Source organism: Melanotaenia boesemani, chromosome 3 (genome assembly GCF_017639745.1).
Source record: "Melanotaenia boesemani isolate fMelBoe1 chromosome 3, fMelBoe1.pri, whole genome shotgun sequence".
In the NCBI taxonomy this organism is placed as follows: domain Eukaryota; kingdom Metazoa; phylum Chordata; class Actinopteri; order Atheriniformes; family Melanotaeniidae; genus Melanotaenia; species Melanotaenia boesemani.
In genome coordinates this window covers 19,269,935-19,293,074 of record NC_055684.1, presented here as the reverse complement: position 1 = coordinate 19,293,074, position 23,140 = coordinate 19,269,935, and the positions used below count along the sequence as shown (strand labels likewise).

Genomic DNA, 23,140 nt, shown 5'->3' with positions numbered 1-23,140 from the left:
TGGATGCAATGGGTGCATTCCTCAGGTAATGGCTGCATTTACAAATGAAGAGATGCTAATTTTTGCCAGCAGAGTCGTCAGTTTGGACTAAAGGTCTTTCGACCCTTCTCTGGGACTTTAGGGAGACATCAAAATTCCTGGGACTTCTAGTAGCAGTAGTTATTGTTTTCAGGAGATGAGCCATTATCAACATTTTTGTTTTTACTGCACTTTATGGCATCTACATTTTCTTAAGGACACTGCAAAACAGATGATAATTTGGAAATAAATAGCAGTTTTCCTAATAAAATCCATACCCAACCTAGGTCAAAGGATAAAGTTGGTAATAAAACTGTATTTAAACAATGCTCAAAATTTGGCCAAAAAAAAATTTTAATTGAAAAGACCAAAACAACCATGACTTGATCTTTCTAAAAAGTACACCAGTTATATTCAGGACACATACAATGACACTACCTGTCCAAAAAGGGGGTGATTATCTTTCAGCTAACGTAAATCATTAGCATGCATCATTGTTACGGCCCTCTTTCTAAAACTAGGGCATTTGGGTCACTAACAAAAACAAGGCCGGACAACGTAAATATAACAATAATTTTATTAACAAGCCCAGGTTCTAATCAATACAACAAATAATAATCAACAAAGGTTGTCCTAATCTAGACTAATAATAGTCCGGTAACAAAAAAAAGAAATCTAATAAACAAAAGGTGTCCAGTTAACAATTACCATTAACAATAACAAAAAGGAAACTTAACCAAATATCCAATACAAACTTAAAGCTTAAAGCTACAACACAAAAGGCTACTCACAAAAGGTGAGAGCATCTCTGCTCAATATCAACTCAAAAGGCACAACCGTGCACACAACCAAAAGGAAAAGGAATTCAGCTCACAAACCTCACGGGTATTCTAACACACAAAGACCAGCGTCTACTCTCAAAACCCAGCCTGGCAAAATGTGGGCCTGATGGAACACAGCTGCCAAGATTGCAGTTGCTTTGCAGTTGCTTTGAAGTCCCTAAGTCTGTCCGGATTGGCTGTCGAGGATGAAGGTGGGAACAGCGTCATCGTCCAGCTGGGCACAGTGTAGATGGAGCCTGAGCGAGCAGTGGCCAATCACCACCAAGATGTAGAGGGAGGAGACGTCTCCTACTGGAATTGCCTCCAATCGCCGAGATGCAACCGGGCAGCAACATTTACTTGATAACGAATTCAGGCCGCAGACCTGGGGTCGTAACGATCAAGCAGAGAAAACATCTAAGGAGATTGCAGAAACCACTGAAACTGGGTTAAGAACTGTCCAACGCATTATTGAAAACCAGAAGGATAGTGGGGAACCATTGTCTTCCAGGAAGAATTGTGGTCAGAATAACACTATGAATGATGGTGATCAGTGATCACTTTAACATTTGGTGAAATCAAATAGAAGAAAAACAACAGTAGAACTCACGGTTATGTTTAATAGTGAAAGTAAGAGCTTTTACACACACAATGCAAAGGGTACTCAAGGGATTGGGACTGAACAGCTGTGTAGCTATAAGAAATCTACTAATCAGTGAGGCTAACTTGAGAAAAAAAGCTTCAATTTGCTAGGAAGCATAAAGACAGGACAGTGGAGCAATGAAAGGTCATGTGGTGTAAATAGTCCAGATTTACGCTGTGCCAGAGTGATGGGTAAGAAGAAAGGCAGATGAAGTGATGCAGCCATCATGCCTAGTGCCTCCTTTACAAACCTGTGGGGGCAGTGCTATGCTCTGAGGTTGCTGCAGTTGGTCAGAACTAGCAGGACTAGGTTCAGCAGCACTGAATATACTGAATGACCAGGTTATTCCATCATCCCTGATGGCAGAGATAAATTCCAAGATATAAATTCCAGGATTTATCGGGCTCAAACGGTTAAAGAGTGGTTCAGGGAGCATGAGACATCATTTCCACACATGGATTGATCACCACAGGTCCAGACCTGAACCTCATTGAGAATCTTTGGAATCAGAATCAGAATCAGAATCAGAAATCAGAATCAGAAAGGTTTTTTATTGCCATATGAGTGAACAGGTTCACATCATTAGGAAAATGCTGCGGTACTTGGTGCAGACATAAAAACAATATAAGTTATAAGTTTAAGCATGCAATAAATATAAAATAAAAATTTTAAAACAAAATAAAGTCTCTACACTTTAACACAAAATTACAAAATATACAGGATGGGTATGGAATTAGAGCATAATCCAGAAAGTATGCTAAAGTGACAGTAAAGTAGCTTTGGTATGTTTGTCTCTTTTTGCATGAAGCACAGGTCCTGTGACTGAGACAGAGCGTTTATGGCCTAGAGTTCTCGTTCATGAGTCCAACAGCAGAGGGGTAGAAACTCTTCTTGTGGCGAGAGGTTCTGGTCCGGATGGACCGTAGCCTTCTGCCTGAGGGGAGTGGCTCAAAAAGTCCATGACCAGGATGAGAAGGGTCGGCTGCGATCCGGCCCGCACGGCCCAGTGTCCTGGAGGCGTACAGGTTCTGGAGAGATGGGAGAGTACAGCCGATCACCTTCTCAGCAGAGCGCACGATACGCTGTAGCCTCTGTACGTCCCTGGTGGTGGCTCCAGCGTACCACACGGTGATGGAAGAAGTGAGGATGGACTCAATGATGGCTGTGTAGAACTGCACCATTGTCTTTGTTGGCAGGTTGAATTTCTTCAACTGCCTCAGGAAGTACATCCTCTGCTGGGCCTTCTTGATGACAGAGGTGATGGTGGGCTCCCACTTGAGGTCCTGGGTGATGGTGGTACCCAGGAAGCGGAATGAGTCCACAGTGGTGATGGGGATGTCAGTCAGGATGATGGAGGGGAGTGGGGCTGTGTGCTTCCTAAAGTTCACAATAATCTCCACTGTCTTCTGGGCGTTCAGCTCCAGGTTGTTGTAGCTGCACCAGGACACCAGACGTTCAACCTCCATCCTGTAGGCAGACTCATCCCCGTCAGAGATGAGTCCAATAACGGTGGTGTCGTCCGCAAACTTAATAAGTTTGACAGACTGGTGGCTCGAGGTGCAGCAGTTGGTGTACAGGGAGAAGAGCATAGGAGAAAGTACACAGCCTTGGGGGGTGCCAGTGCTGATGGTCCGGGAGGCCGAGATGTTCTTCCCCAGGAATGTGCTGGAGAGGGCTTTGCACAGTGGTTGGACTTTTCCAAACATTAAAACAAGATCTTGGTGAAAAATTAATCTAACACTGGATAGAAATATATCTTGTGACATTGCAGAAGACATTGCATTACCACAGTAAATGTGGGCTGTAGTTAAAGCTACAGGACACCCAATGAAATATTAGTGACGTGATGTTTGGTTTTTTTTGGGTTTTTTTTTCTTTGTGCCGACTTTTTTGGCTAGGCAGTCTACACTATAAGTCAAAAGTTTGACTGGTATAGTATAATGCAATAATTTTGTAAAATTGAACAAACCTGGGAAAGTTAGAGCTATATTTTATGAGCTTAGGGGTAGTCAGAAAATAACCAGGTTGACTCAAGTTCCGGATTAATGTAATGCACACAGGGAAACTGAACTTGCTGAAAAGACAGCTGCCTCTGATGAAACCACAGATCAACTGGGTGGAGTTGGTTACATAAGTCTGAAGCTACAATGACAGTTGACAGCAGCAGACATTGTCTCACAAAAGTTGTGACCAAGTATAATTGGCTGAACTGCAAAGCATGGAAACCTTCACTTAAAATAAATCTAAACAAAAAAAAATCTAAACATATATATGCTTGAAGATCATCCTTTTTTAAAATACATTTTTGCTAAGTTTACAAACTTGCTAATATGTGTATCAGCGTTGCCTGAAAGCAATCCTTTTTAAATCCTATAAAACTATTAGAAATATTAACAGTATAAATAATATATTACTCCAGCCTTTAGAGCCGTATGGTATTTTGCAATAGTCCAGTAAAATACTTACACTACAACATAGTTACCAGTCCTTAGCCTCATTCCATCTGTTCATTGTAATTCCCCACTGGGTTCCTCTCTTTTTCTGGCTCATCATATCCCTCAAATGTTAGCCCCAGGTGAAAGGCCTCTGATGCTCCCACCGCGGTGGCTCTCATTGGCAGGCTGTCATGGCGCCTGACAGAGAAGTCTGTGCCCTCTGTCACAGGCTTATGAGACAAATATAGATCTGCAGCAGTTGTTCCTGTCTTAAACAAACCATTCCAGACACAACCATTATATCTGTCACATGGTAATAAAGCTTGCAATGAGGTAACATTACTACATATGGAAATGCACTTGGTAGATGTACTACATCTGGTTTTTTATCTTTAAATGTAAATTTTGTTGTAATGTGAGAGGAAGTCTATTTGTTATCTTTAGTCTCCATTATTTATAGAGGTTTCTTGTATGACATTGTGCACTTAATTACTTTTATGATTCTGTAATTTCTTTAGCGACACTTGAAAGCTCTATGTCGTAAATGCCTAAATGAAATGCATTGCTGTTATGACAGGAAGTTGTAATTTTTACAGTACTATTCATCATAAGGTCGTTAATTGCACACAATGGGGCTTTTAAACATCCCATTAAAATGCTTGGTTAAGATTTTTATGGCTGTAAAAGGTGCAAGTAGATGAAGTTAAAAGCTTGTGAAGCTATTGAGCACTGTGTTTATGAATAAAGCAAAGTTGGATAAAGTAAAAAACAAGGCAAGAAATTCACACAGCAAAGTTTGTATCAGAGAAAAGCAGAACATATCTCACATAAATTAGATTATTCTGAATTAAGTATGAAAAAGGCTGCAGTGATATTGGGTTGATGCAGACAGGTGCAGCTGCTGAAGTACTACCTATGTCTTACAGAAACGCTTTCAGACCATTAAGTATTTGTAACATCACGGGTTAGATTTTGGTTTGGCATTCTTATTCCTTCCTTAGTTGAGCCAAAATTTACCATAGTTGGAAAAGAGGATCAATGATTTGATCTGCTTAATTTGCCTATTTGAATGTGATAAAAGAGCCAGAGAGTTACTTAACCCAGTGCCCAGTGGGTATTCGAGGTATTGCTCTTTAAAGAACCACCTTCAGTTCTCAGACTCGCATTAAATATATCCGCCTTACATAAAGTCTGAATCAACTGATTATTTAAAAATTAAAGTGTCATAATCTCCATGTGTTACTAAAAGAAAAAAAAACCAGGAGTATGGGTTTTAAAATTAGATTTTGATCAAATATTTGGAGGGAATATCTCAGATTTTACACATCCAAGTCTGGTCACAGACCTTGCAGAGTATTACTGTACATGTGGTAGAAGAGAAAAAGATAAAAGGCGGCTCCAGAGGGAGAAGCATGAAGCATCGCCTCAGGTGATGTCACTTGATGTAACAACATTGGTTACTGACTAAAGGTCGGAACATACCTCTGTGTTCTGCTTCTCCTAGCTCTGGCAAACTTACATCCCTATGTTTTAGCATTTTGAATCAGAAATATTTGGAAGAATCTGAGCTGTGGGCTGCTCTTGGTGTGTTGGTACTATTAATGGTTCAGCTCTGCACAGATTATAAATGTCTGCTTTGTGTTGGAGTAAAACTAAATGCTACGTAATGAAGATTGTCCACCTTTTTTTCTCTTTACTAGTCTATCCTTTCTGGCACTTTTTCTTTTTTGTTATGAAACTGGTTGTTGGGCTCTCTAGACTCAAGCTAACTTTCAGCCCTGCAGCATTCAACTGAAGTGTAATAAGTTCCAAGGGCTATGTTTTATCAGCTTTTGGGGGACTGTACTTTTGTCTTAGTAGACAAAAAGTCCATCTATGGAGACAGAGATCCCACAAAAACAAGTACCTCTGTGAAGGTATAAAATTTCTCCATTGGAGTTTGAAAGTGTAAAAATATTTGGTTGTTGACTATAGGAACCGAACAAGATTAAAACAATCTATTAAAAGCCACATTGTACAGCAAAGTTTATATTAACTTGAACAGAATAAGATGAACCAACTAGGACCAGCTAAACATAGGCTGTAATACATAACTGCTAGTCCTACTCAGTATTTTTCTACACTATTGGCCTAGCACAGTCATGGTAGCAACTTGAGGTTTATCATCACTCAGAAAAAAAACAAAAGTTTAGTCTATGAAGCTCATTTCTCATCATTGCTTTAAACCACTGTGAATGTATAACACTCATATATCTCTAAAACTCTTTGCAGCAGAGCTGAATTGTGACAATACAAAAGAAAAAAAGATTCTTTAATATAAAAGAAATAGCTATCTATAGGCCTGTGCATTTTTCCCTGTCGATTGTAAGTCAGATATTGTTAATGAATTGTAATGGTACGTGCTAACTGCCATGTTTAGCAGTGCTACATTTCTTTTGCTTTCTTAAGTCAGAATGAAATAGTAATTAAATGGATTACACATCATGCCTGTGTTAATCAAATTGCTGGTGTGTTACTGGGTGTTTTTCTCTAAATTGATTATTTTCTGTTTACTGGAAGGAGCCTATGCTTTAGCATACACAATGTGCAGCCTCAGTTCTGCACACCTTAATCTCCATTGCATTCAACAAGTTTGTCGGTAGTGTAAATGTGGTGGAAAAGGTCAACTGTGCAAACTCCATTTGTGTCCCACTGGCCACAGTGGCCACAGCAGGGTCAGGGTATTCTGTGCAGCCAGAGCAAATGAATAGACCACAAAGGAAATTTTCTGGCTGTAAAAACAGGTTATCTAAGCCCATTGATTGGCTGTCTTTGAAGTTTAGTTTTCCTCTTTACACCTGTGTGTGCCTTTGAGGATGTGGCTGAGCCACAGAGCATAAGTGAATAGAAGGGGAAAGAGTAGGCGTGAGGATGTTGCTTTGAATGCTTATCATTGTCAATTTGTCTCTGAAAATTGAAATGAGGATCTGCTTGTGAAAACTTAATGAAGTATTGGAGTAAAGGAAGTTTACTGTTTAGCATAGCAGACTAAGAAGAAAGATTTGGGTTGTGTGGGTCATGGATAATAATGACTACTATCTCTAACCAAGCACATAATGTTCAACACTTTGACTTTCTCTGTCAAGTCAGTCGGTGAATGAGTTGAATTACTCATGCACTCATGTCTTTATTTCTTAGGGACAAACACACACCCATTATAATGGCTGGTAATCAACTTAGAGAAAATTATGTGTAGCACTCAACCCCTCAGGCATACAACCAGTGAAAGTGTGTTTACTGCAGAGGCTTGTATAAACAGAGGCAGAAGAAGAAATGTGGGAAGCTTAAAAGACTAAAGGTCACAATGTCTGATAGTCCGCCTAAGTCACCAGTTACTCTTTTCACTTACATGTTGTTAATCATTTTATTTTTCAGCGTATATTGTTCCATTGGATCTAACCACACTTCAACAACCAAAACTAAAGAATGAATGTCTAAGAGTGTTGACTTTTCCAGCTTAAGCCAACATGTTGCAGTTAACAACACAGTCTCACAATCAGTATCTTTTACAACTGAAACAATGTAAATCAAGATGCTAATTAATATCGCCCACTCTTTTGCCACAATGTAGCAGTTATACTTGATCCTGATACAAGCATGTAATTAATATTCATATTTCTATTGTCAGTGCTGTCGCCTCAGATCAAGAACATCCTGGTTTGAATCTTTGCTGCAGCCTTTCTGTGTAGTTTACCTGTACTTCCTGTGCTTGCATTGCTTTTCTCCAGCTACTCCAACTTCCCCCCCACAGTCCAAAAACATGAATGTTAGGCTGTATGGTTATTCTAATTTGACCGTAAGTATAAGTGTCAGAGTGCATGATTATTTGTTTTATTTTTCAATAATGAACCAACAGCCTGTCCAAGATGTACCCAGCTTTAAGGGTCTACTTGTCTCTATGCAACCCCGGATTGTATAAGTGGGTATGGAAAATGAATGAATGAATGCTCTCAGATCCCAGTTTGCCATTCAACTAAATCCAGTCTAGATCTCAGTATATAACTCACCGGTAATGTAAAATGGACTCAGGATGAGATGGTGTGCTAAGTGGCAGGCCCATTCGGGTGCAGTATCACTCCAATCATTGCTGCTTATTGTGCAATTTTTTTTATTATTCTTCCAACTTTGAAAACACTTCATCTTGTGCAAAATCCCATCAATTTTCCTCAAGGGAAATCAATACAGGCCACTGGCTGTGTTTATCTTCTTTTACAAAATAAAAAAATACTGAACATGATGTACATTTCGGTCCATCCTATATTGGTAAAAATCTTTCCTCTTGAAAACTCTGAGCTGCTTTTCTTTCTTGTTTGCGTTTTAAGAAGTAGGTCAGTGGTAGAATCAGATGTTGGAAGAATGTTTGATGGACAGAAAAATATTTCTGGTTTCAGTGAACAACCACCCCACAGTGCTTTATTACTTCTTTCCTCCTTTTTTTCTCACTTTCTCGTGTGCTCTCCCGTCATACACATTCTTTACTATGCACAGTTGATGTTCAGAGGAACAGAGGTTGGCTAAGTTCTCCATCGTGCTCTGGTATCTGACGATGCAGGGAATTGGGCTTCTTGCCTTTCTCACATACAGGATCTGTCCTGGTGAGTGTGAGAACACATGGAGCTTTCACAGTGCTGTTTTCTTTACAAGGACATGATATAGTATAAAGTAGCTGGTGCATTTCCATGTAAAGGTCCCTCGCATGCACCACTACTATAAAGACTTCTCTTTTGGCTACTTTATTTGTGAAAAATTTATGGTTAAAAAAATGGAATTAAAAATAAAATGTTCAACTTCTGTGAGTACTTGTAGAAGAAATAGAAGCATGAACTTCACAGAGACCCCAGTTATCTGTGAAAATGTGTAAATTTTTAAGGTTTGTTTTATATTGCCTTCATTGTAAAAGAAATGCCTCCTTTCAAAGAAGTGTTTCAGTGACAGGAAATATGAGATAAAATATAAGGAACAGAATATTCTCATAACGTGATTAAAAAAGAGAGAGAGAGAGCTCAAGTTTTTGGTGTCCTCATGCAAATATATGTGATTGCATTAGAAAGAGAAGATTGTTTCACAGAGTACACAGGGAGGGGAGCAACATTGTTCCTCCTTTGTCCTACTTCCTACAGAACAGCTGCATGTGTCACTGGGAGGGTGGTGGCCAATAGGGGTTATTTTGAAAAGAGGAAGGAAGGAAAATTATATTCTCACATTACAGCACACGCTCTCAACACAAATATAGACGCATGGTGTCTGATGGACAGCATTCAAGTTTTTTCAAGTTTACTGCCTGAGCTACTGTGAGTGTCAAGTGTCATCAACAATCTCGCCTTTCTTCGTGTGACTGACGGTGAAATCAACACCTTCACTTCTGTCAACTCGCCTGCATCTGTGCTTGTGGAACTATGACTGATCTTAGGATAGCAAAGAATGCCCTATTGAGTGGACTTCTTAACAGTCCTCCTAGTAAGCCTTTGCTTAATAGACGATGCCTCAGTGATGTGAGTATTTTTCATTTGCTGTAGTTAAGGGAGTCTTTATCCCTCATGTTATTGTTGTTGCATTTTCTAAGTAGCTCAGAGACACAAAAATACAGAGTATGTTTGATGATGTACAACACTGGATATGAATAAACATAGCCTAATAAAATGCTTCAGTGCTTTAGTTTCTAGGCACATGCTGGTGAATTCTTTCTTATATAACAAGATACAGTATATACAAATACTTTTATGAGGCAGGGCCTTGCATTACAACCTCTGTACCAACAGAGTGCCTCCACAAAGCAGCAATGCATTGTCTCCTTTCTTTCTCAGGAAAGATTAATCCCTAATGTAGTTACTGTGGAGTCTGCCTGGTTCACTGATAATCTGGTCAGCAGAGGAAAATGTTTACTGATGCTTGTTTTGCAGGCAGAGAAGCTGCATCTCATATCTCTCAATATCATATGGCACAGTTTATTTCTTGCAGCAATATGCTGGAGCTGTACCTTTGGCTTTAGTAGGTCGGGGTCAGATGTGTGTAATTTTTGCTTGTGAATTATTACACCAGTGCAGTGCATGTCAGTCAAAAAGGCTGTTTAATACAAGTGAAAACGTTTACATGTGTGTGTGTATGCTGTCCAGTGGTTATGTCTGCATATGTGTTTTGGAAGGCCTGCAGCACCCTTTAGTAAATTTAAGCTGTCATGTGGAAACATCAGCTTGGCACTGCAGTCCACTTGTGTTACATGGTGAACTGAGGATGCTCCCTACAACATACACAGTTGTCAGGGCTGTTGCAGCCCTCCTTCATCACAGGTTGGAGCTGCTAAGATTTTTAATGTGGCCTCTGCAGATAAAAGATGCATGCCTTAGGGTATTTTCTTCGACACTAACCACCACCAGTGTCTTTGCTAATTGGACAAAATGCAGAGCAAAGTACTTAAGCTCTTTAGCTGTGAATGGTTGAGGTGTGCTGTAGTGAAAATTCTGGAGCCAGACCCCACTGTCTCACTGGTATCAGCACACCAACAGGACATATGTTGATTGCAAGGCATTACTGTTAAAAGGAATTTGATTTACGAGTCTGTCATTTCTTTTTTACTTCCTTCTTAGTGCAGTCTGTATTTGCCTGTTACCTAATAGGTTGTAGTGTGAAGTGTGGCTCAGTCACACGTTAATGTGACTGTGTGCCTCAGACAGTAAAACCAGAGTGTCTTCCAGCTAATTTGGCTGTTGCACGTAGTCAGATGAGCTGTTGGCTTTAGCAACAGAGAGAAGCACCATGGAGCTTTGAGACTCCTTCCCAAGAGTTAGTTGTTTACAGTGTGTTTGTCTTGAAGCGTGGAGGCACAATTTGAAGAGCAATCCTGGTGTTGAGCCTCAGTGAGATCAGCGTCAAGCAGGGTGGGAAATGCTTTGGGGAACGCCATCAGAATTACATTTATTTAGGGGGTATGAGAAAGTTTGAAAGGAAATCTTGTGTCCTGAGAGTGCATTGCCAGTTTTGTCATAGAGATGAAGTAAGACCACAGAGAAAGCATATTACCACAGCTCTACGGAGTATCAAACCCATGTCCCTTTTTGGATCTGTGTCCACTCTCTCCCACAGACCTCGGATCTGTTTGCCATGATCGAGAGGATACAGGTACTGTAAGTGGTCTCCTGGCTCAGCTATTTGTGCTCGCTGCTTCAAATTTGTCAGCTTCCTTTCTCTTAGGCATTAATCAAATTGCATACTCAGAATTCCTCCAACTTTGGACATAAAATTTCCATTTACCTCTATTTTGAGACTCTGGTCTTTTTTTTCCCTTCTGCCTTTTTAGCTATTTTTGTATTCAGCCTTCAAACCAGCTACTACAACACTTCTCTGTGTGTTTGTCCATCCATTCTTTTGGTATTTGCAGCTTCAGGCTGTCTCCAGAAACCGTATGTTTCTGAATGTGCTGAACAGTGCATTTGTCTTGTCCTTTTACAACTGGATAGTTTTGTCTGCATCATCAGATGTGTGAACTGTTGTAGGTTCTTTTTTTCATTATGCTGAGGTGGATTCTTAGACATCTAGTTTGTTTTTGTTGCAGACTTGCAATCTCACAGACATAAACAGGCAACATAGTAGATTTTTTAAACATGATATAAAATAAACTTTATACCATCTATTTGAGTGCTAAGCACCTGAGCATCACAGAAGCACAAGTTTGACACAACAGTACCAAAGCAGTTCAGTAGTAATGTCTTCTTCTCAGAGAGAGCATGTGTGAGAGAATAAGGGAAGTACTAGAACAGTTTCCAGTAGATGTATTTAATAAAAGCAATTTCTAATTTCCATTTGATTTATCTGTCATAGTCCTAAAAATGGCATCAAATATGATATGTTTCAAACCTTGCTGGAGGGTGTTCCATAAAGCGGCCACTGATCAGAAATGCTTTGTTACTCATCTTTCTCTTTTCATTGGGAACTGTCAGTACTTACAAGTCAGCAGAATGAGAGAAGATATAATCTTTGGAAAGTTTTTTTTTTTTGCACTTTATGGCCCCCGAGTGGAATTAAGGTTAAAGATATCTGCTTGTTACAGCTTGTTGGAAACATTGTTCCAGCTCTTATGAACCTCTGCTTATCTTTTTTTTTACACACCATAGTTTCTAAGATAGAACTCCTCTTAACTTCCTCTTTCTGTGGCCCATCTGCTGATCAGGTTTACACGAGTAAACATGAACAATTGTTACAAAGAACTGACATGAAGTTTGCTGCTACAGAATAAATTTCATAGACCTTGACAATCAGTAGCGATGCACGTATGGCTCTTTTTATGTGTCTTTGTGCAGCTGAGAACAGGTTGCGTAGATATTACACCTTTATAAGCACTGCCTTGTCATTTTTTTTCTCTTTCTCCCCACAGGGTTGCAGAATGGATGAGCAAAGATGCCCTCTCCCTCCTCCCCTCAAAGTTAGTTCCAAATCCTCACATCTCCTTGTACAGCGCAGTCTGGTAAAGCATCTGGAATAGCAGAGTAATAAACCTTTCCTTATCAGCTGTCAGGCAGGCTTTAGGATGCTCACCGACTGAGTTTAAGAGCGTAGCAGGGACAGGGACTACAAAATCCTCTGCTGGGCAGATAGTTGTCGCTGAAGACTGGGGGCTAACTGGGCTCAACATGAGGCCTGAGGTCAAGTCATTAAGGGTATACATAATGCAAAATGTTGCTGTAAAAGAGAAACAAAGGAAATGGGCAATATATTGGTAACTCACCATTTTTGCTATTGTTTATTGTTTAACATCTCAATTTAAAATAACTGGCACTCGTGCATCTGGAGCAATCCCCACTGTTCTGAGCAGGCGTTTCACAAATCATCTGAAACCATTTTAGAGGTTTGCTTCCAATCAGCCAACCACAGTTGGACACTGATGGCGCTCAGGGAGGCCTGGATGCTGCAATTCAGCTCAGGTGTTGGACAGAGTTGAGGTCAGTGCTGTGTATGCAGCAGCCAGGTTTTGTAAAACTAAACATGGATTTGGGTTTGTTTGTGGTGGGATGGTGTCTTGTGGGAATTGGAAAGAATATTCTCTAAGATGCTGCCAGAAATGTGGATGGAAACTAACTAAACTAATGCAGCTAGCCACTTACCAAATACTTTTGGGATACAAATAAAAAATAAATACAAAGTTCTACAGAACACAAATAGAAGTGCATGCTGTTTTTTTTATTTACAGCTAACTAGAATAAAACCTTTTATTATTATATTTGCCATGACTAGAGCTCAAACACCAACCTGTCATTAAACTATCTCTACACTTACAGCTGATCTTCTATAATAAAGTATGTTGAGGACTAAAGACCCTATCCCTGAACCATAGTTACCATTGTTAGAAAACATTATTTATTGTTGGAGCATTCATGTTTTTCTTAATTAGAACTAGTGAGCTTTGCTTATACCATAAAAGTAGAATAAAACATACAGTATATACAGACAGAAACATTGTTATGTGGCTCAGTTTCCTGCAGATAATTAAACAAAAAAATGGAATTACAGAAATACACACACACACACAAAAACATTAGGTTACTTATTTTTGTACTGTGTTGTTAACTAAATCTGCAGTTAACAGCTTTTGGGACAGCATGTACTGTACTTCGACTTTGATCATTCCTGTTTTTGCCACTGCCAACGCTGCCGTTTCATGAGAAAGTTTGTGTTTTGTGTAAGGAACGGTAATTTTAACTTTAACATTGTGAAATGTAACAGTGTTCAACACTTTAGCCACACGTAGCTTATCACTTTAAATGGTACATATTTGCTCCAGTGGTTTCAATTACATTTCTGTGAGCAAGAACCAACTGCATGAAATAGAGGAAGTATATGTCTAACAAAAAATAAATAAATTAGTGCATCTCAGTGTTTGTGAAATGCCACAAAACTAATGCCACAGTGAGTACTGTTGTCGGAGGGTAAAATGAAAGATATAATGTTTGTTATTAGCCCAGTGATGTGACCTAAATAGATCTGCATGCATTTGCTGGCAGTGACTAAAAGGAAGCTTCTCATCCTGTTGAGTATCACTTTATTCCCCAAGTGAAAGTTTCTCTGCTTTTTTGGGCATCGATACCAAAAGATTTTAGCACCCAGTAACTGAAGGATATAAAATGCAAGATGTGAACTTTTGCAGCTCAAAATATACATAATCACAACAGGGTTGATGAATATGATCAATATTTTTAAAATTCTTACTTCATACCAAACAGTTATCCTTTGGAGAGCTATGAGAGCATTGTTAGAAAGGCTGATCATGTGGCCCCTGTCATGTTTGCAGGATATGAAAGTTAACTACAGAAAGTGTACATCAAGATTTATTTGACCTTCTGTCACTGTCTATGCTCGTTGTTGTTATCTTTGAAAAATCTGAAAGTCAGTGTAACTCATATTTCCTTTTCTACCTGCAGACAGAAGAAGACTACATTCCTTATCCTAGTGTCCACGAGGTACATGCCTAGATTCTCTGTAGCTATGGCAATGCAATGCTTGATACCCCACCACATCTTTATTAATTAATATTCTTAACCTTATTATTGTCCATCCCTGTAAGGTTTTGGGTCGCCATAGTCCTTTTCCACTCATTCTGCTGCCCCAGTTTGGAGGATACTGGATTGAAGGGACCAATCATGAACCTAAAGACCCACCAGATGCTGATCAACTTCCCTGTCCTTCCTCCTACATTAAACTGGAGACAAACAGCACTGCCAAGATCTACAGAAAACATTTCATGGGCAAGGTGAGGATGGTGAAAGGGCTTTAATTTTATGATTTTTTTTGTTGTAATATTTAATTTATTTTTCTAAATTGTATTAACCTTTTCTAATTCTCTTCATTTTCTTTTATTCATTCTAATGTACCATTTAACATATGCAATATGTATGACTTTGGGAGGGTTGTTGTTTTTTTGGGGTTTTTTTTTTTTCAAAAAGAGAAGCAAACAAGTGAAACTTCTCATAAAAATGTTGGTTCCTCAATTTCCAGTAAAATAGCTGACTTGTGTTAAATTTAAGATTGTGTCAAGGGTCACTGAAACAGAACAAAACCCTCAGAGTATATGTATAGACTCATTTCTAGTCATTAATTACCTTTTCCAGATATAGGATCATTTTATAGCTGTATGGGGAAGCCTTGCAAAGAGTTTGTAAATAATGTTGTAATGTTTGTAGTAAAGTGGTAAAGTGAAAAAGTACATGCAAATGTTTGTGAACCACAATCTAAGAAAAAATGGCATTACTATTTTACCATGTAATAACTGTTTGGTAAATTTACTACTTTCAAAACACTTTATTATATACCAAAACATGAATGATTATTACAGTGTATCTTCACAGTTTTTCCAGAGTACAGTTCCTCTTTTTTCTCTTCATGCCTCTTCTTTGTCAGCTCATCATCACATTTTATTATTGTGTCACCCTCAGTTGCTGCAGGAATAGTTGTCCTTATGTTAACCTTTCCTCCATTTATTTGCCCCCAGGAACATTTTAATTACTATACCATGGATGCTGCCCTGGGTCACTTGGTCTTTTCAGTGAAGTATGATGTCATTGGGGATCAGGAGCATCTGCGCTTGATGCTACGGTAGAATTTTCTGTTCTCTGACTCATTTTCTCTTCTAACTATTCTCCCCTCCCCCTTTGTCTGTTTTCTGTTGATCACAGCCCTTACCTTTTGAATGCTCCTGAAAAATGGCTTTTTCCCCCATTTAATGAACTTGCTACAAACCTGCAATTAAAATATGCATGCAGGGCATAGATCACCGAATCAAACACAACTATTCAGCATGTGGTATTTTCCCACATTGCTTAACTGCAGATGGTCATTTGGAAAGGTTGCTCCTTACCATTACAAGACAAACAAGAAGTATTTCTTACTTAAGAGTTACACAATACTTTGGACCTAAATCTAACAAGGCCTATATTTGTATGGTGCAGTAAAAATATCCAAGCCTCTCTCTAAACAGTGACTTTCTGCAGAAGAGCTAAGAAGTACTCAACAATCAGCATACTATTCATCGTGTTGCATAAGTGTAATGCCTCCCACTCACCACTGCCTGAAACCCTGCTCACACACTGAAATTCTCCACTCCCTCACACTCTGCTAAACACAGACATGGGGGGAGAGACAGAACTTAGTTCACTGTATAACCTGTGAATTAATTTTAGTACCTGAGAGAATCCTCTCCATATTTTAATAGCTGTGTTCTTTCTGTGTTAATGGATCTTCAAAGTAGATGAGTGTGCTTTGGGGTACCAGCCACTCAGCCCACATTTTTACAAAGAGGTGTTTTCTAGTGGGCGGGCATCACCCATTGTCAACTCAGAAAATATACTCGCAGGCGTGGACACACACTCATAGTTAAAGCCTGTTTATGACTCCCAGCATAAGCCAAAATCTAATTTTATGTAATTGGAATTTCATTTAAAATTCCCTTGTTGTCTGGTTGGGGTAACAGATTGCTCATTGGAACTCTTCTCAGTCATTTCTATACTTTAGAAGTTCATGCTTGACATGGTAATAAGTGTAAGTTATGTCTGAGCGTATGTTCACAGATTTCAAATCATTCCTAAATATCTTACTCTCACACCTTAAGTTAAAAGGGGGAAAAAAATGCTGAATGCTGTTTTCCTGTGGAAACATTTAATGCATGACAGACTTAACAGCTTACTTAATTACACAAAACTATGATTGCAAAATTGCTGTTCCAGGGAGGCATTTGCAGAGTCCAAAGCTATATATCTTCTGTTAATTAGTTATTGAGTTGCTGGAAGGTGGATTTTGATACTTTCAGAAAAGCAGCATCCTTTTTATGCTAAGGTAACTGGCTGCATTAAGTGTTATTTTTTCCATGCATGTACAAGCGAACTTTTCTCATCTACGTTAACTGTTGGTGGGGAAGAAATTTAGCATATTTTGCAAAGAGCTAAACAATTGCTTGAGGTGCCACAGTTGGATTATATCACAGAACATGATCTGCTATACTGTATATTCAATGATTTTCCAATGGGAATTTTTTCTTGCATTCAGTGAGTGCCGAATTGTTGTTAGAGTCAGCAGCAACCTCTTAAACAGAGAAATGATGCCCATTTGACCCTCTCCCAGGCATTCTTGACTCCAAGACATCAAGTGCAAAGACAATAACATTCCCAGCTGCACACATCAATCGAAAATGTCCCATTTGAATCGATAGTTCACATGGATGAAAGCTAGGAATTAGAGAAAGAAGCCCTAAAACCAGGAGGATTGGTTTGGATTACATAGAGCAGTGCGCATTTTGATTTTTCACACTATTTGCCTTTCAGCACAAAGCTAAAAACTTATCAGGATGTGATTCCCATCTCCTGCCTCACTGAGTTTCCCAATGTGGTTCAGATGGCAAAGGTAGGTAATTTCTATAATTCTGAATATACATTTTAAACTCAATTTCCCTATATTTGAAGATATATGAATCTGAACATATTTCTTTATTTTGCAGCTTGTTTGTGAAGAAGTAAACGTAGATAGGTTTTACCCTGTCCTCTATCCAAAGGTAGGTACCTTGCCATCTATCAATACTCCAGCACCATGAACCTAACCTAAAAGCTACTTTTTGCTTTCATCCTCAGGCGTCAAGGCTCATTGTCACCTTTGATGAGCACGTAATCAGCAACAACTTCAAGTTTGGAGTCATTTATCAAAAGTTTGGCCAGGTGAATGAGCTCAGAGATGCTGCAGCTAGTCTTTGCTTTTGAAGTTATGTGTCAGTCCTCCTGAAAATACTTTTTACTTCTTGTTTGCAGACATCAGAGGAGGAGCTGTTTGGAAATATGGAAGAAAGTCCTGCCTTTGTTGAGTTCTTGGAGTTTCTTGGAAAGAAGATTGAGCTTCATGACTTTAAAGGGTTTGGATACTTTTCAGTTAAATTTGAAGTTAAGCACTTTGTTAGGTTTTCTCTAAAGCACTCTAGCAACCAAAGAGCAGAAGCAAGCAATCAATCTGCTATTGATCAGAGTGGGATTTATGTGAATCTCAGAAAAAAATGACTTAGAGTGTCCTGATATTTGTAGTGTTGCTGACATTGTGATTGAGTGTGCAGATGAATCGCCCTTGGCGTTCTCTCAATGATGAATGATTGTGGTGGAAAGAGAGCTCTGAGAGCATGCACCTGTGTCCCACTAACAGTATTTATTCATCTCTCTTCTGTCTTCTGTCTCGGCTGTGCACCTCTCCTTGTCTTTTCTTGTAAATCGTTCTTGTCCTGTCCCTTTTCTGTCACTTATTTATGCTTTTGGCTCTTAAATCTCTTGCTCTGCTTCTCCTCTGCTTCTCCAGTTTCCGGGGTGGGCTTGATGTCACTCATGGACAGACGGGGACAGAATCCGTCTACACAAGTTTCCATAATAAGGAGATTATGTTTCATGTGTCCACCAAACTGCCTTACACAGAAGGAGACTCACAGCAGGTATGAAGGCATCAGTCGTCACGATAACTTATAACTTGTGTTTTTAGGACCTACAGTAGGTGGCTTGTGGAAGCCTTTCCTCCAGATGTAACCAAATGATCAAAACCTACAAAATCCTATTATAGGTGCATTTAGTTAATAATGGTGAAACAGTATGAATAATTTAATCAGTAACTTTTCTCAAGCCACACTGTCCCATACATTTGCTGCATTTTTTGATGACACACATCTCAAACGCACATGATAGGCCTGCATCGGAGGCAATTAGAGGTTCAGTATGTTACCTAAAGACACTTGGACAAACAAATGGGAAAAGAGGTCGGATCAAGCCACTGACCTCCCAATTAGTAGAAAAACACCCTCCTGAGCCACGCCTGTGACAAAATAATTTGGAAGTTGTGGGTCATAGATAAAGACAAGAGGCATAGTTAGCCACTGGAAAACAATTGTGCTCCATTTAAGTTGGCACAATTGGCATGGCCTGCCCATCATCAACTCTCAACTATAATGTCAAAGGGAATCTCAAGCTCTTGTCTAAATGTCCCTTTATGACTATATGCAATCATTATATGACTAATTAACTAACAGCAGGACTTAATCCATTACCGTTTTATCGAGTTGATCAAAATCGACATAAACTATGAGTCAAAAGTTTGGACACACTTCCCCAATAGATTTAACGAGGAAGTGTTTCCATACGCTTCTAAACTCTCCTCTTCATCTTTGTCTCACTTTCTACCATTAGGCTATAAAGAGTGTTCAAATGGGAAGGGATGGGTAAGTTTGTAGGTCAAAGCAACAATATGGCCAAATTCTAAGCATAAACTAAACAAATATTATGTCTGACCTTCCTCAAAATCTCTGAGACTGCAGAACAGAACACAAAAATCACTTAACTGCAACAAACAGATTTTAAACCTTAAACTGCACACACACACACACACATATATATATATATATATATATATATACATATATATATCTCAAACTAGATATAATACAGTGTGATATCAGCCACTCTCACATCTGTGTGATGGACAGATATTGGAGTTAGCTTTGTTTCACATAAGAACTAAACATAAACTCTATGAAAAATCAGCCTAGCACTTTTATCTTTAAAGGAAGCTGACAAGCAGATTTTCCTTAATGATGAACTATTACTGACCTAAATCTGAAAATGAGATAATTCATGAAAACATTTACCATGTAATAGCTTTACAGACATTTGTGAACAGACATTTACAAAACAAATTTGTGGGTTTTCAGGTTTGTTATTCCATTTCCTTTTGCTGTTCTTAAGAAATTTCATTTCTTAAGTTTTATCGTTTCTTCAAGCGTTTTAGTATTCTCCACTGGCATCTATGGAGACTCTGTTGGTTTGCAGCTGAAGACTTTCATCTCTTTGATGCCGTGTTGCAGTAAGCTGCAGTGGCTCTTAGCTGCACTTTGGTGTTTGGATGTTTGAACTTACCAGGGTTACCACAGTAACCCTGCATACAGTGTCCATACTTCCAAGGCAGGGAGGAAAACAGATGGTATAAACAACACCCACATGGGATGATTCATCAGGGAACAAGGAAAATAATGCAGAGTGCAACACATAATAGCACAACATTGCTTCAGAAGAAAAAAGTGGAGTATTTATCTAACCTGACTAAATGGTCCCCTGGTTGGATGTTTATAGAGCAATAACAGATGTCAAGTGTCTTAAGCCAACAACAGTGTGCTTGCTGAGTGTGTGTCTAACTGTGAATAGCGAAGGTGTAGTCTGGCAGCACATTTGCATGAAAAATTGCAATGTTATTCTGTATGTTATTCCGTTGTCAGAGTTTAGAAAGCCCCATGTTTGAGGGACTATTAAAGCTGACAGTTAAAAAGCTTGGAGATGACACAATAGTAACTTGGCTGTCTTGGATTTACATTTATACCTTCAATGATTTCTTAGAAATCTACTTTCAGTATTATTCATTAAGTTAATCATAGAGTTGCATAATTTGATGTGATCATAAATGACATAAGAGACTCTTTTTAGCCATTCAGTTTACCATTGAATTGTAAGGACACAGTTTTCTCTGTAGTTTATCATTTTATGGTAAAATTTAGTAAAATAAAACCTAATTTGATTTTTTTTTTATCCATTTTTGGCTGAGAAGAAACTCAGTTAAAGATTTACTGTATTTTTATACATTACTTAAAATTTCTGCCGTGATTTTGGCCACAGTGATTCAGCAAGTCATGAAAACCTGATGGCTCTTTGTTCTCATGCTAACAAGCAAACTGCTTGTAATAGACTGAGACTATAAAGTAATTGAACTGTGACTGGAAAAGCAAGTATGTAAGTAAATATTTACTCTGTTGCACTGTGCATACAACTGTTCAACTCATTAGACATGTTTTATGAGAACCAGACAGACTGCAGCTAATTTTACCATGAATGTAGTAGCTTTATTTATTGGTGGTACTTGAGTGTTAAATAGTCTAATGAGTGATGAGGGGCAGTCTGCAAAGTGTCAGTTTTTTAGGCTTTTCCTAAAGGGTCCTTTTCTTGCAAGGACTGTTTGCAACAGAGGAAATGATCAAATTATATCCTTTCTCTTTATCACCAAATTATATCTGTTTGCAAAATCTGTGTGATCTTCCCTCCACTTGCATGATGCAGAATGATTTGGGTCACAGTCTCCGTGATAAGAATCCCATTTCGGTTGCCTGAACTGCGTATACTTTGACATTCTGATATTCACTGCACCAGGCATCTTAGATTATTTTACTGGCTAAAAAAAAAAAGAAATCTGGGACAGTGCCAAGTCTGAAACATAAAATCTGCCCCAACTATTGCAAAATGAAATTTGCATACATTGTGTGGAGAAAGAAGTGAAGTCATCTCCTCAGATATTTATGGGAACTTGGGAGCCATCTAAATTAGATTCCTTGCATAAGGCAATGAGGTGATAACGTTCATTCATTTTTCAGCTCTAGAAGACGGTATCTCTAATGCAACACCAACCTTTTTAAAAGAGTTTGTCTTGATTTAAAATGTCCAATGTTCCAAACAGCCAGAAAAAATAGCAACACTTGTTCAATAATTGCCCATTTTTTGTTTGACTTTTCAGTGCTTTTATATATGAATGATTTTATAATATTACCATAATTTAAATCACTCTAGATGCTATGATTGCAAAACAAGCAGAAACCATCAGAACTACACCACCGTGCTTGGCAGCTGTTGTCATGTGTCTGTGCTGGTGTTCTGTCTGATTTCCACCAAAATGTGGAATTAACCTCAGTGCATTAACCCCAAACATCTCCACTTGGGTCTCATCTGTCAAAAGGACAGATACCAGACGGATGGTCACCAAATATTGCCTTATTAAGATCATCGCTGATCTCTTTCCTCCTTCCTCTTTCATGTTAATATAAACCTGCTTAATCCAGACCAGAAAACTGCCAAAACTTCTCCTCTTATAGACATGCTGACACCTGCTGATGATAATTTAATCAAGCACATTGCTTAGCAGTACCTGGCTGCTACTTACTGTCTGCACTCCTTTAGAGGTAGAAAGGGTAAAAGATGTTTGTCCACACACTTCTACATTTCTGCTTAGTTTCTGTTAAATGAGTAATAGCATGGTGTGATACGGCATGTGTTGCTGCTAATCTGAGGTTGTATTTGGCTAATTTAAAGATCCAATTAGGACCAGATTATTAATTTTAAATATGACCTGATGCGTTAAACCTTTGAATTTAAAGAGGATTCACTTTGTTTTTCAATTTACTGTATACTTATAGATGTTATTTACAGCTGTATTCTTACTTGTGATAAAAGTTTGGCACTTTTACTGTGAGGAAAAAAAGATTTTATTGTATTAGACTGTCAGTAAAACTAAAGTGTCTTGCGTCTCAGAGAGGATTAATCTCTACCTTATTGCTGGGACTATGCAGAATTTATTTTCAATCGATCTTTCAGTGCCGGTCCTGAGACTAGACTAGACAGACTAGTGTTTGTGATGCTCAAATTGGTTGTTTCCCCCTGTTGTTACCTTCTTTTTCTTTTTCTTTTATCTGTGAACCCCAGCTGCAGAGGAAAAGGCACATAGGCAATGACATTGTAGCCATCGTGTTCCAGGAGGAAAACACACCCTTTGTACCAGATATGATCCAATCCAACTTCCTGCATGCATATGTAGTTGTGCAAGTGGAGAATACATGCTCAGGCAATGTCACCTACAAGGTTGGTTTCAAACACAGTTAATATTCTACAAGGTTAAGGCAGTTAAACCTTAAGATTCACTCCCACATCGTTAAAGAAATATTCTTGACAGTATGTATTTCCAAGAAGCCTTTTCTCTTATCTGCTTTTTCTCAAAGGTGTCTGTAACTGCCAGGGATGATGTACCTTTCTTTGGGCCTGCTCTACCTGACCCAGCCATCTTCAAAAAGGTCAGAAGCTACAAAAATACATGAACGAAGTTAGATTTAACAAGCAGACATAATTAACTTTCATTCACTCCACCCTCTGTATTTACCTTCATTAGGGCCCTGAGTTCCACGAGTTCCTTTTCACCAAGCTCATCAATGCAGAATACGCGTGCTACAAGGCTGAGAAGTTTGCCAAGCTTGAAGTGAGAAGCAAACATTGTCATGGGAGTGTATCTGTGTGCATGTGTTTGCAATTCAGCACACACCTGTTTGTATAAGTCTGCATCCTGCTGGCTGTACCCTTGATAAGAAGTGACAATGTGGGCTT

The 23,140-nt window shown here is 38.8% G+C and overlaps 1 protein-coding gene across 8 annotated transcripts in view; it reads left to right on the top strand.

Moving 5' to 3' along the window:
- rap1gapb (RAP1 GTPase activating protein b) overlaps positions 1-23,140 on the top strand; it is a 126,044-nt gene that overhangs the window by 93,288 nt on the left and 9,616 nt on the right. For 7 of the 8 annotated variants that reach the window (XM_041979530.1, XM_041979526.1, XM_041979525.1 and 4 more), the window contains 12 exons: positions 12,325-12,372; positions 14,366-14,404; positions 14,509-14,694; positions 15,433-15,536; positions 17,258-17,336; positions 17,431-17,484; positions 17,561-17,644; positions 17,735-17,835; positions 18,267-18,396; positions 22,469-22,624; positions 22,762-22,833; positions 22,929-23,015. In XM_041979530.1, coding sequence (XP_041835464.1) covers positions 12,334-12,372; positions 14,366-14,404; positions 14,509-14,694; positions 15,433-15,536; positions 17,258-17,336; positions 17,431-17,484; positions 17,561-17,644; positions 17,735-17,835; positions 18,267-18,396; positions 22,469-22,624; positions 22,762-22,833; positions 22,929-23,015 — 1,131 coding nt within the window. In that variant the 5' untranslated portion in view covers positions 12,325-12,333. Of the gene's footprint in view, positions 1-11,039; positions 11,073-12,324; positions 12,373-14,365; positions 14,405-14,508; positions 14,695-15,432; positions 15,537-17,257; positions 17,337-17,430; positions 17,485-17,560; positions 17,645-17,734; positions 17,836-18,266; positions 18,397-22,468; positions 22,625-22,761; positions 22,834-22,928; positions 23,016-23,140 lie in introns of those variants that run through there. The other variant, XM_041979528.1, reaches the window with a different exon arrangement.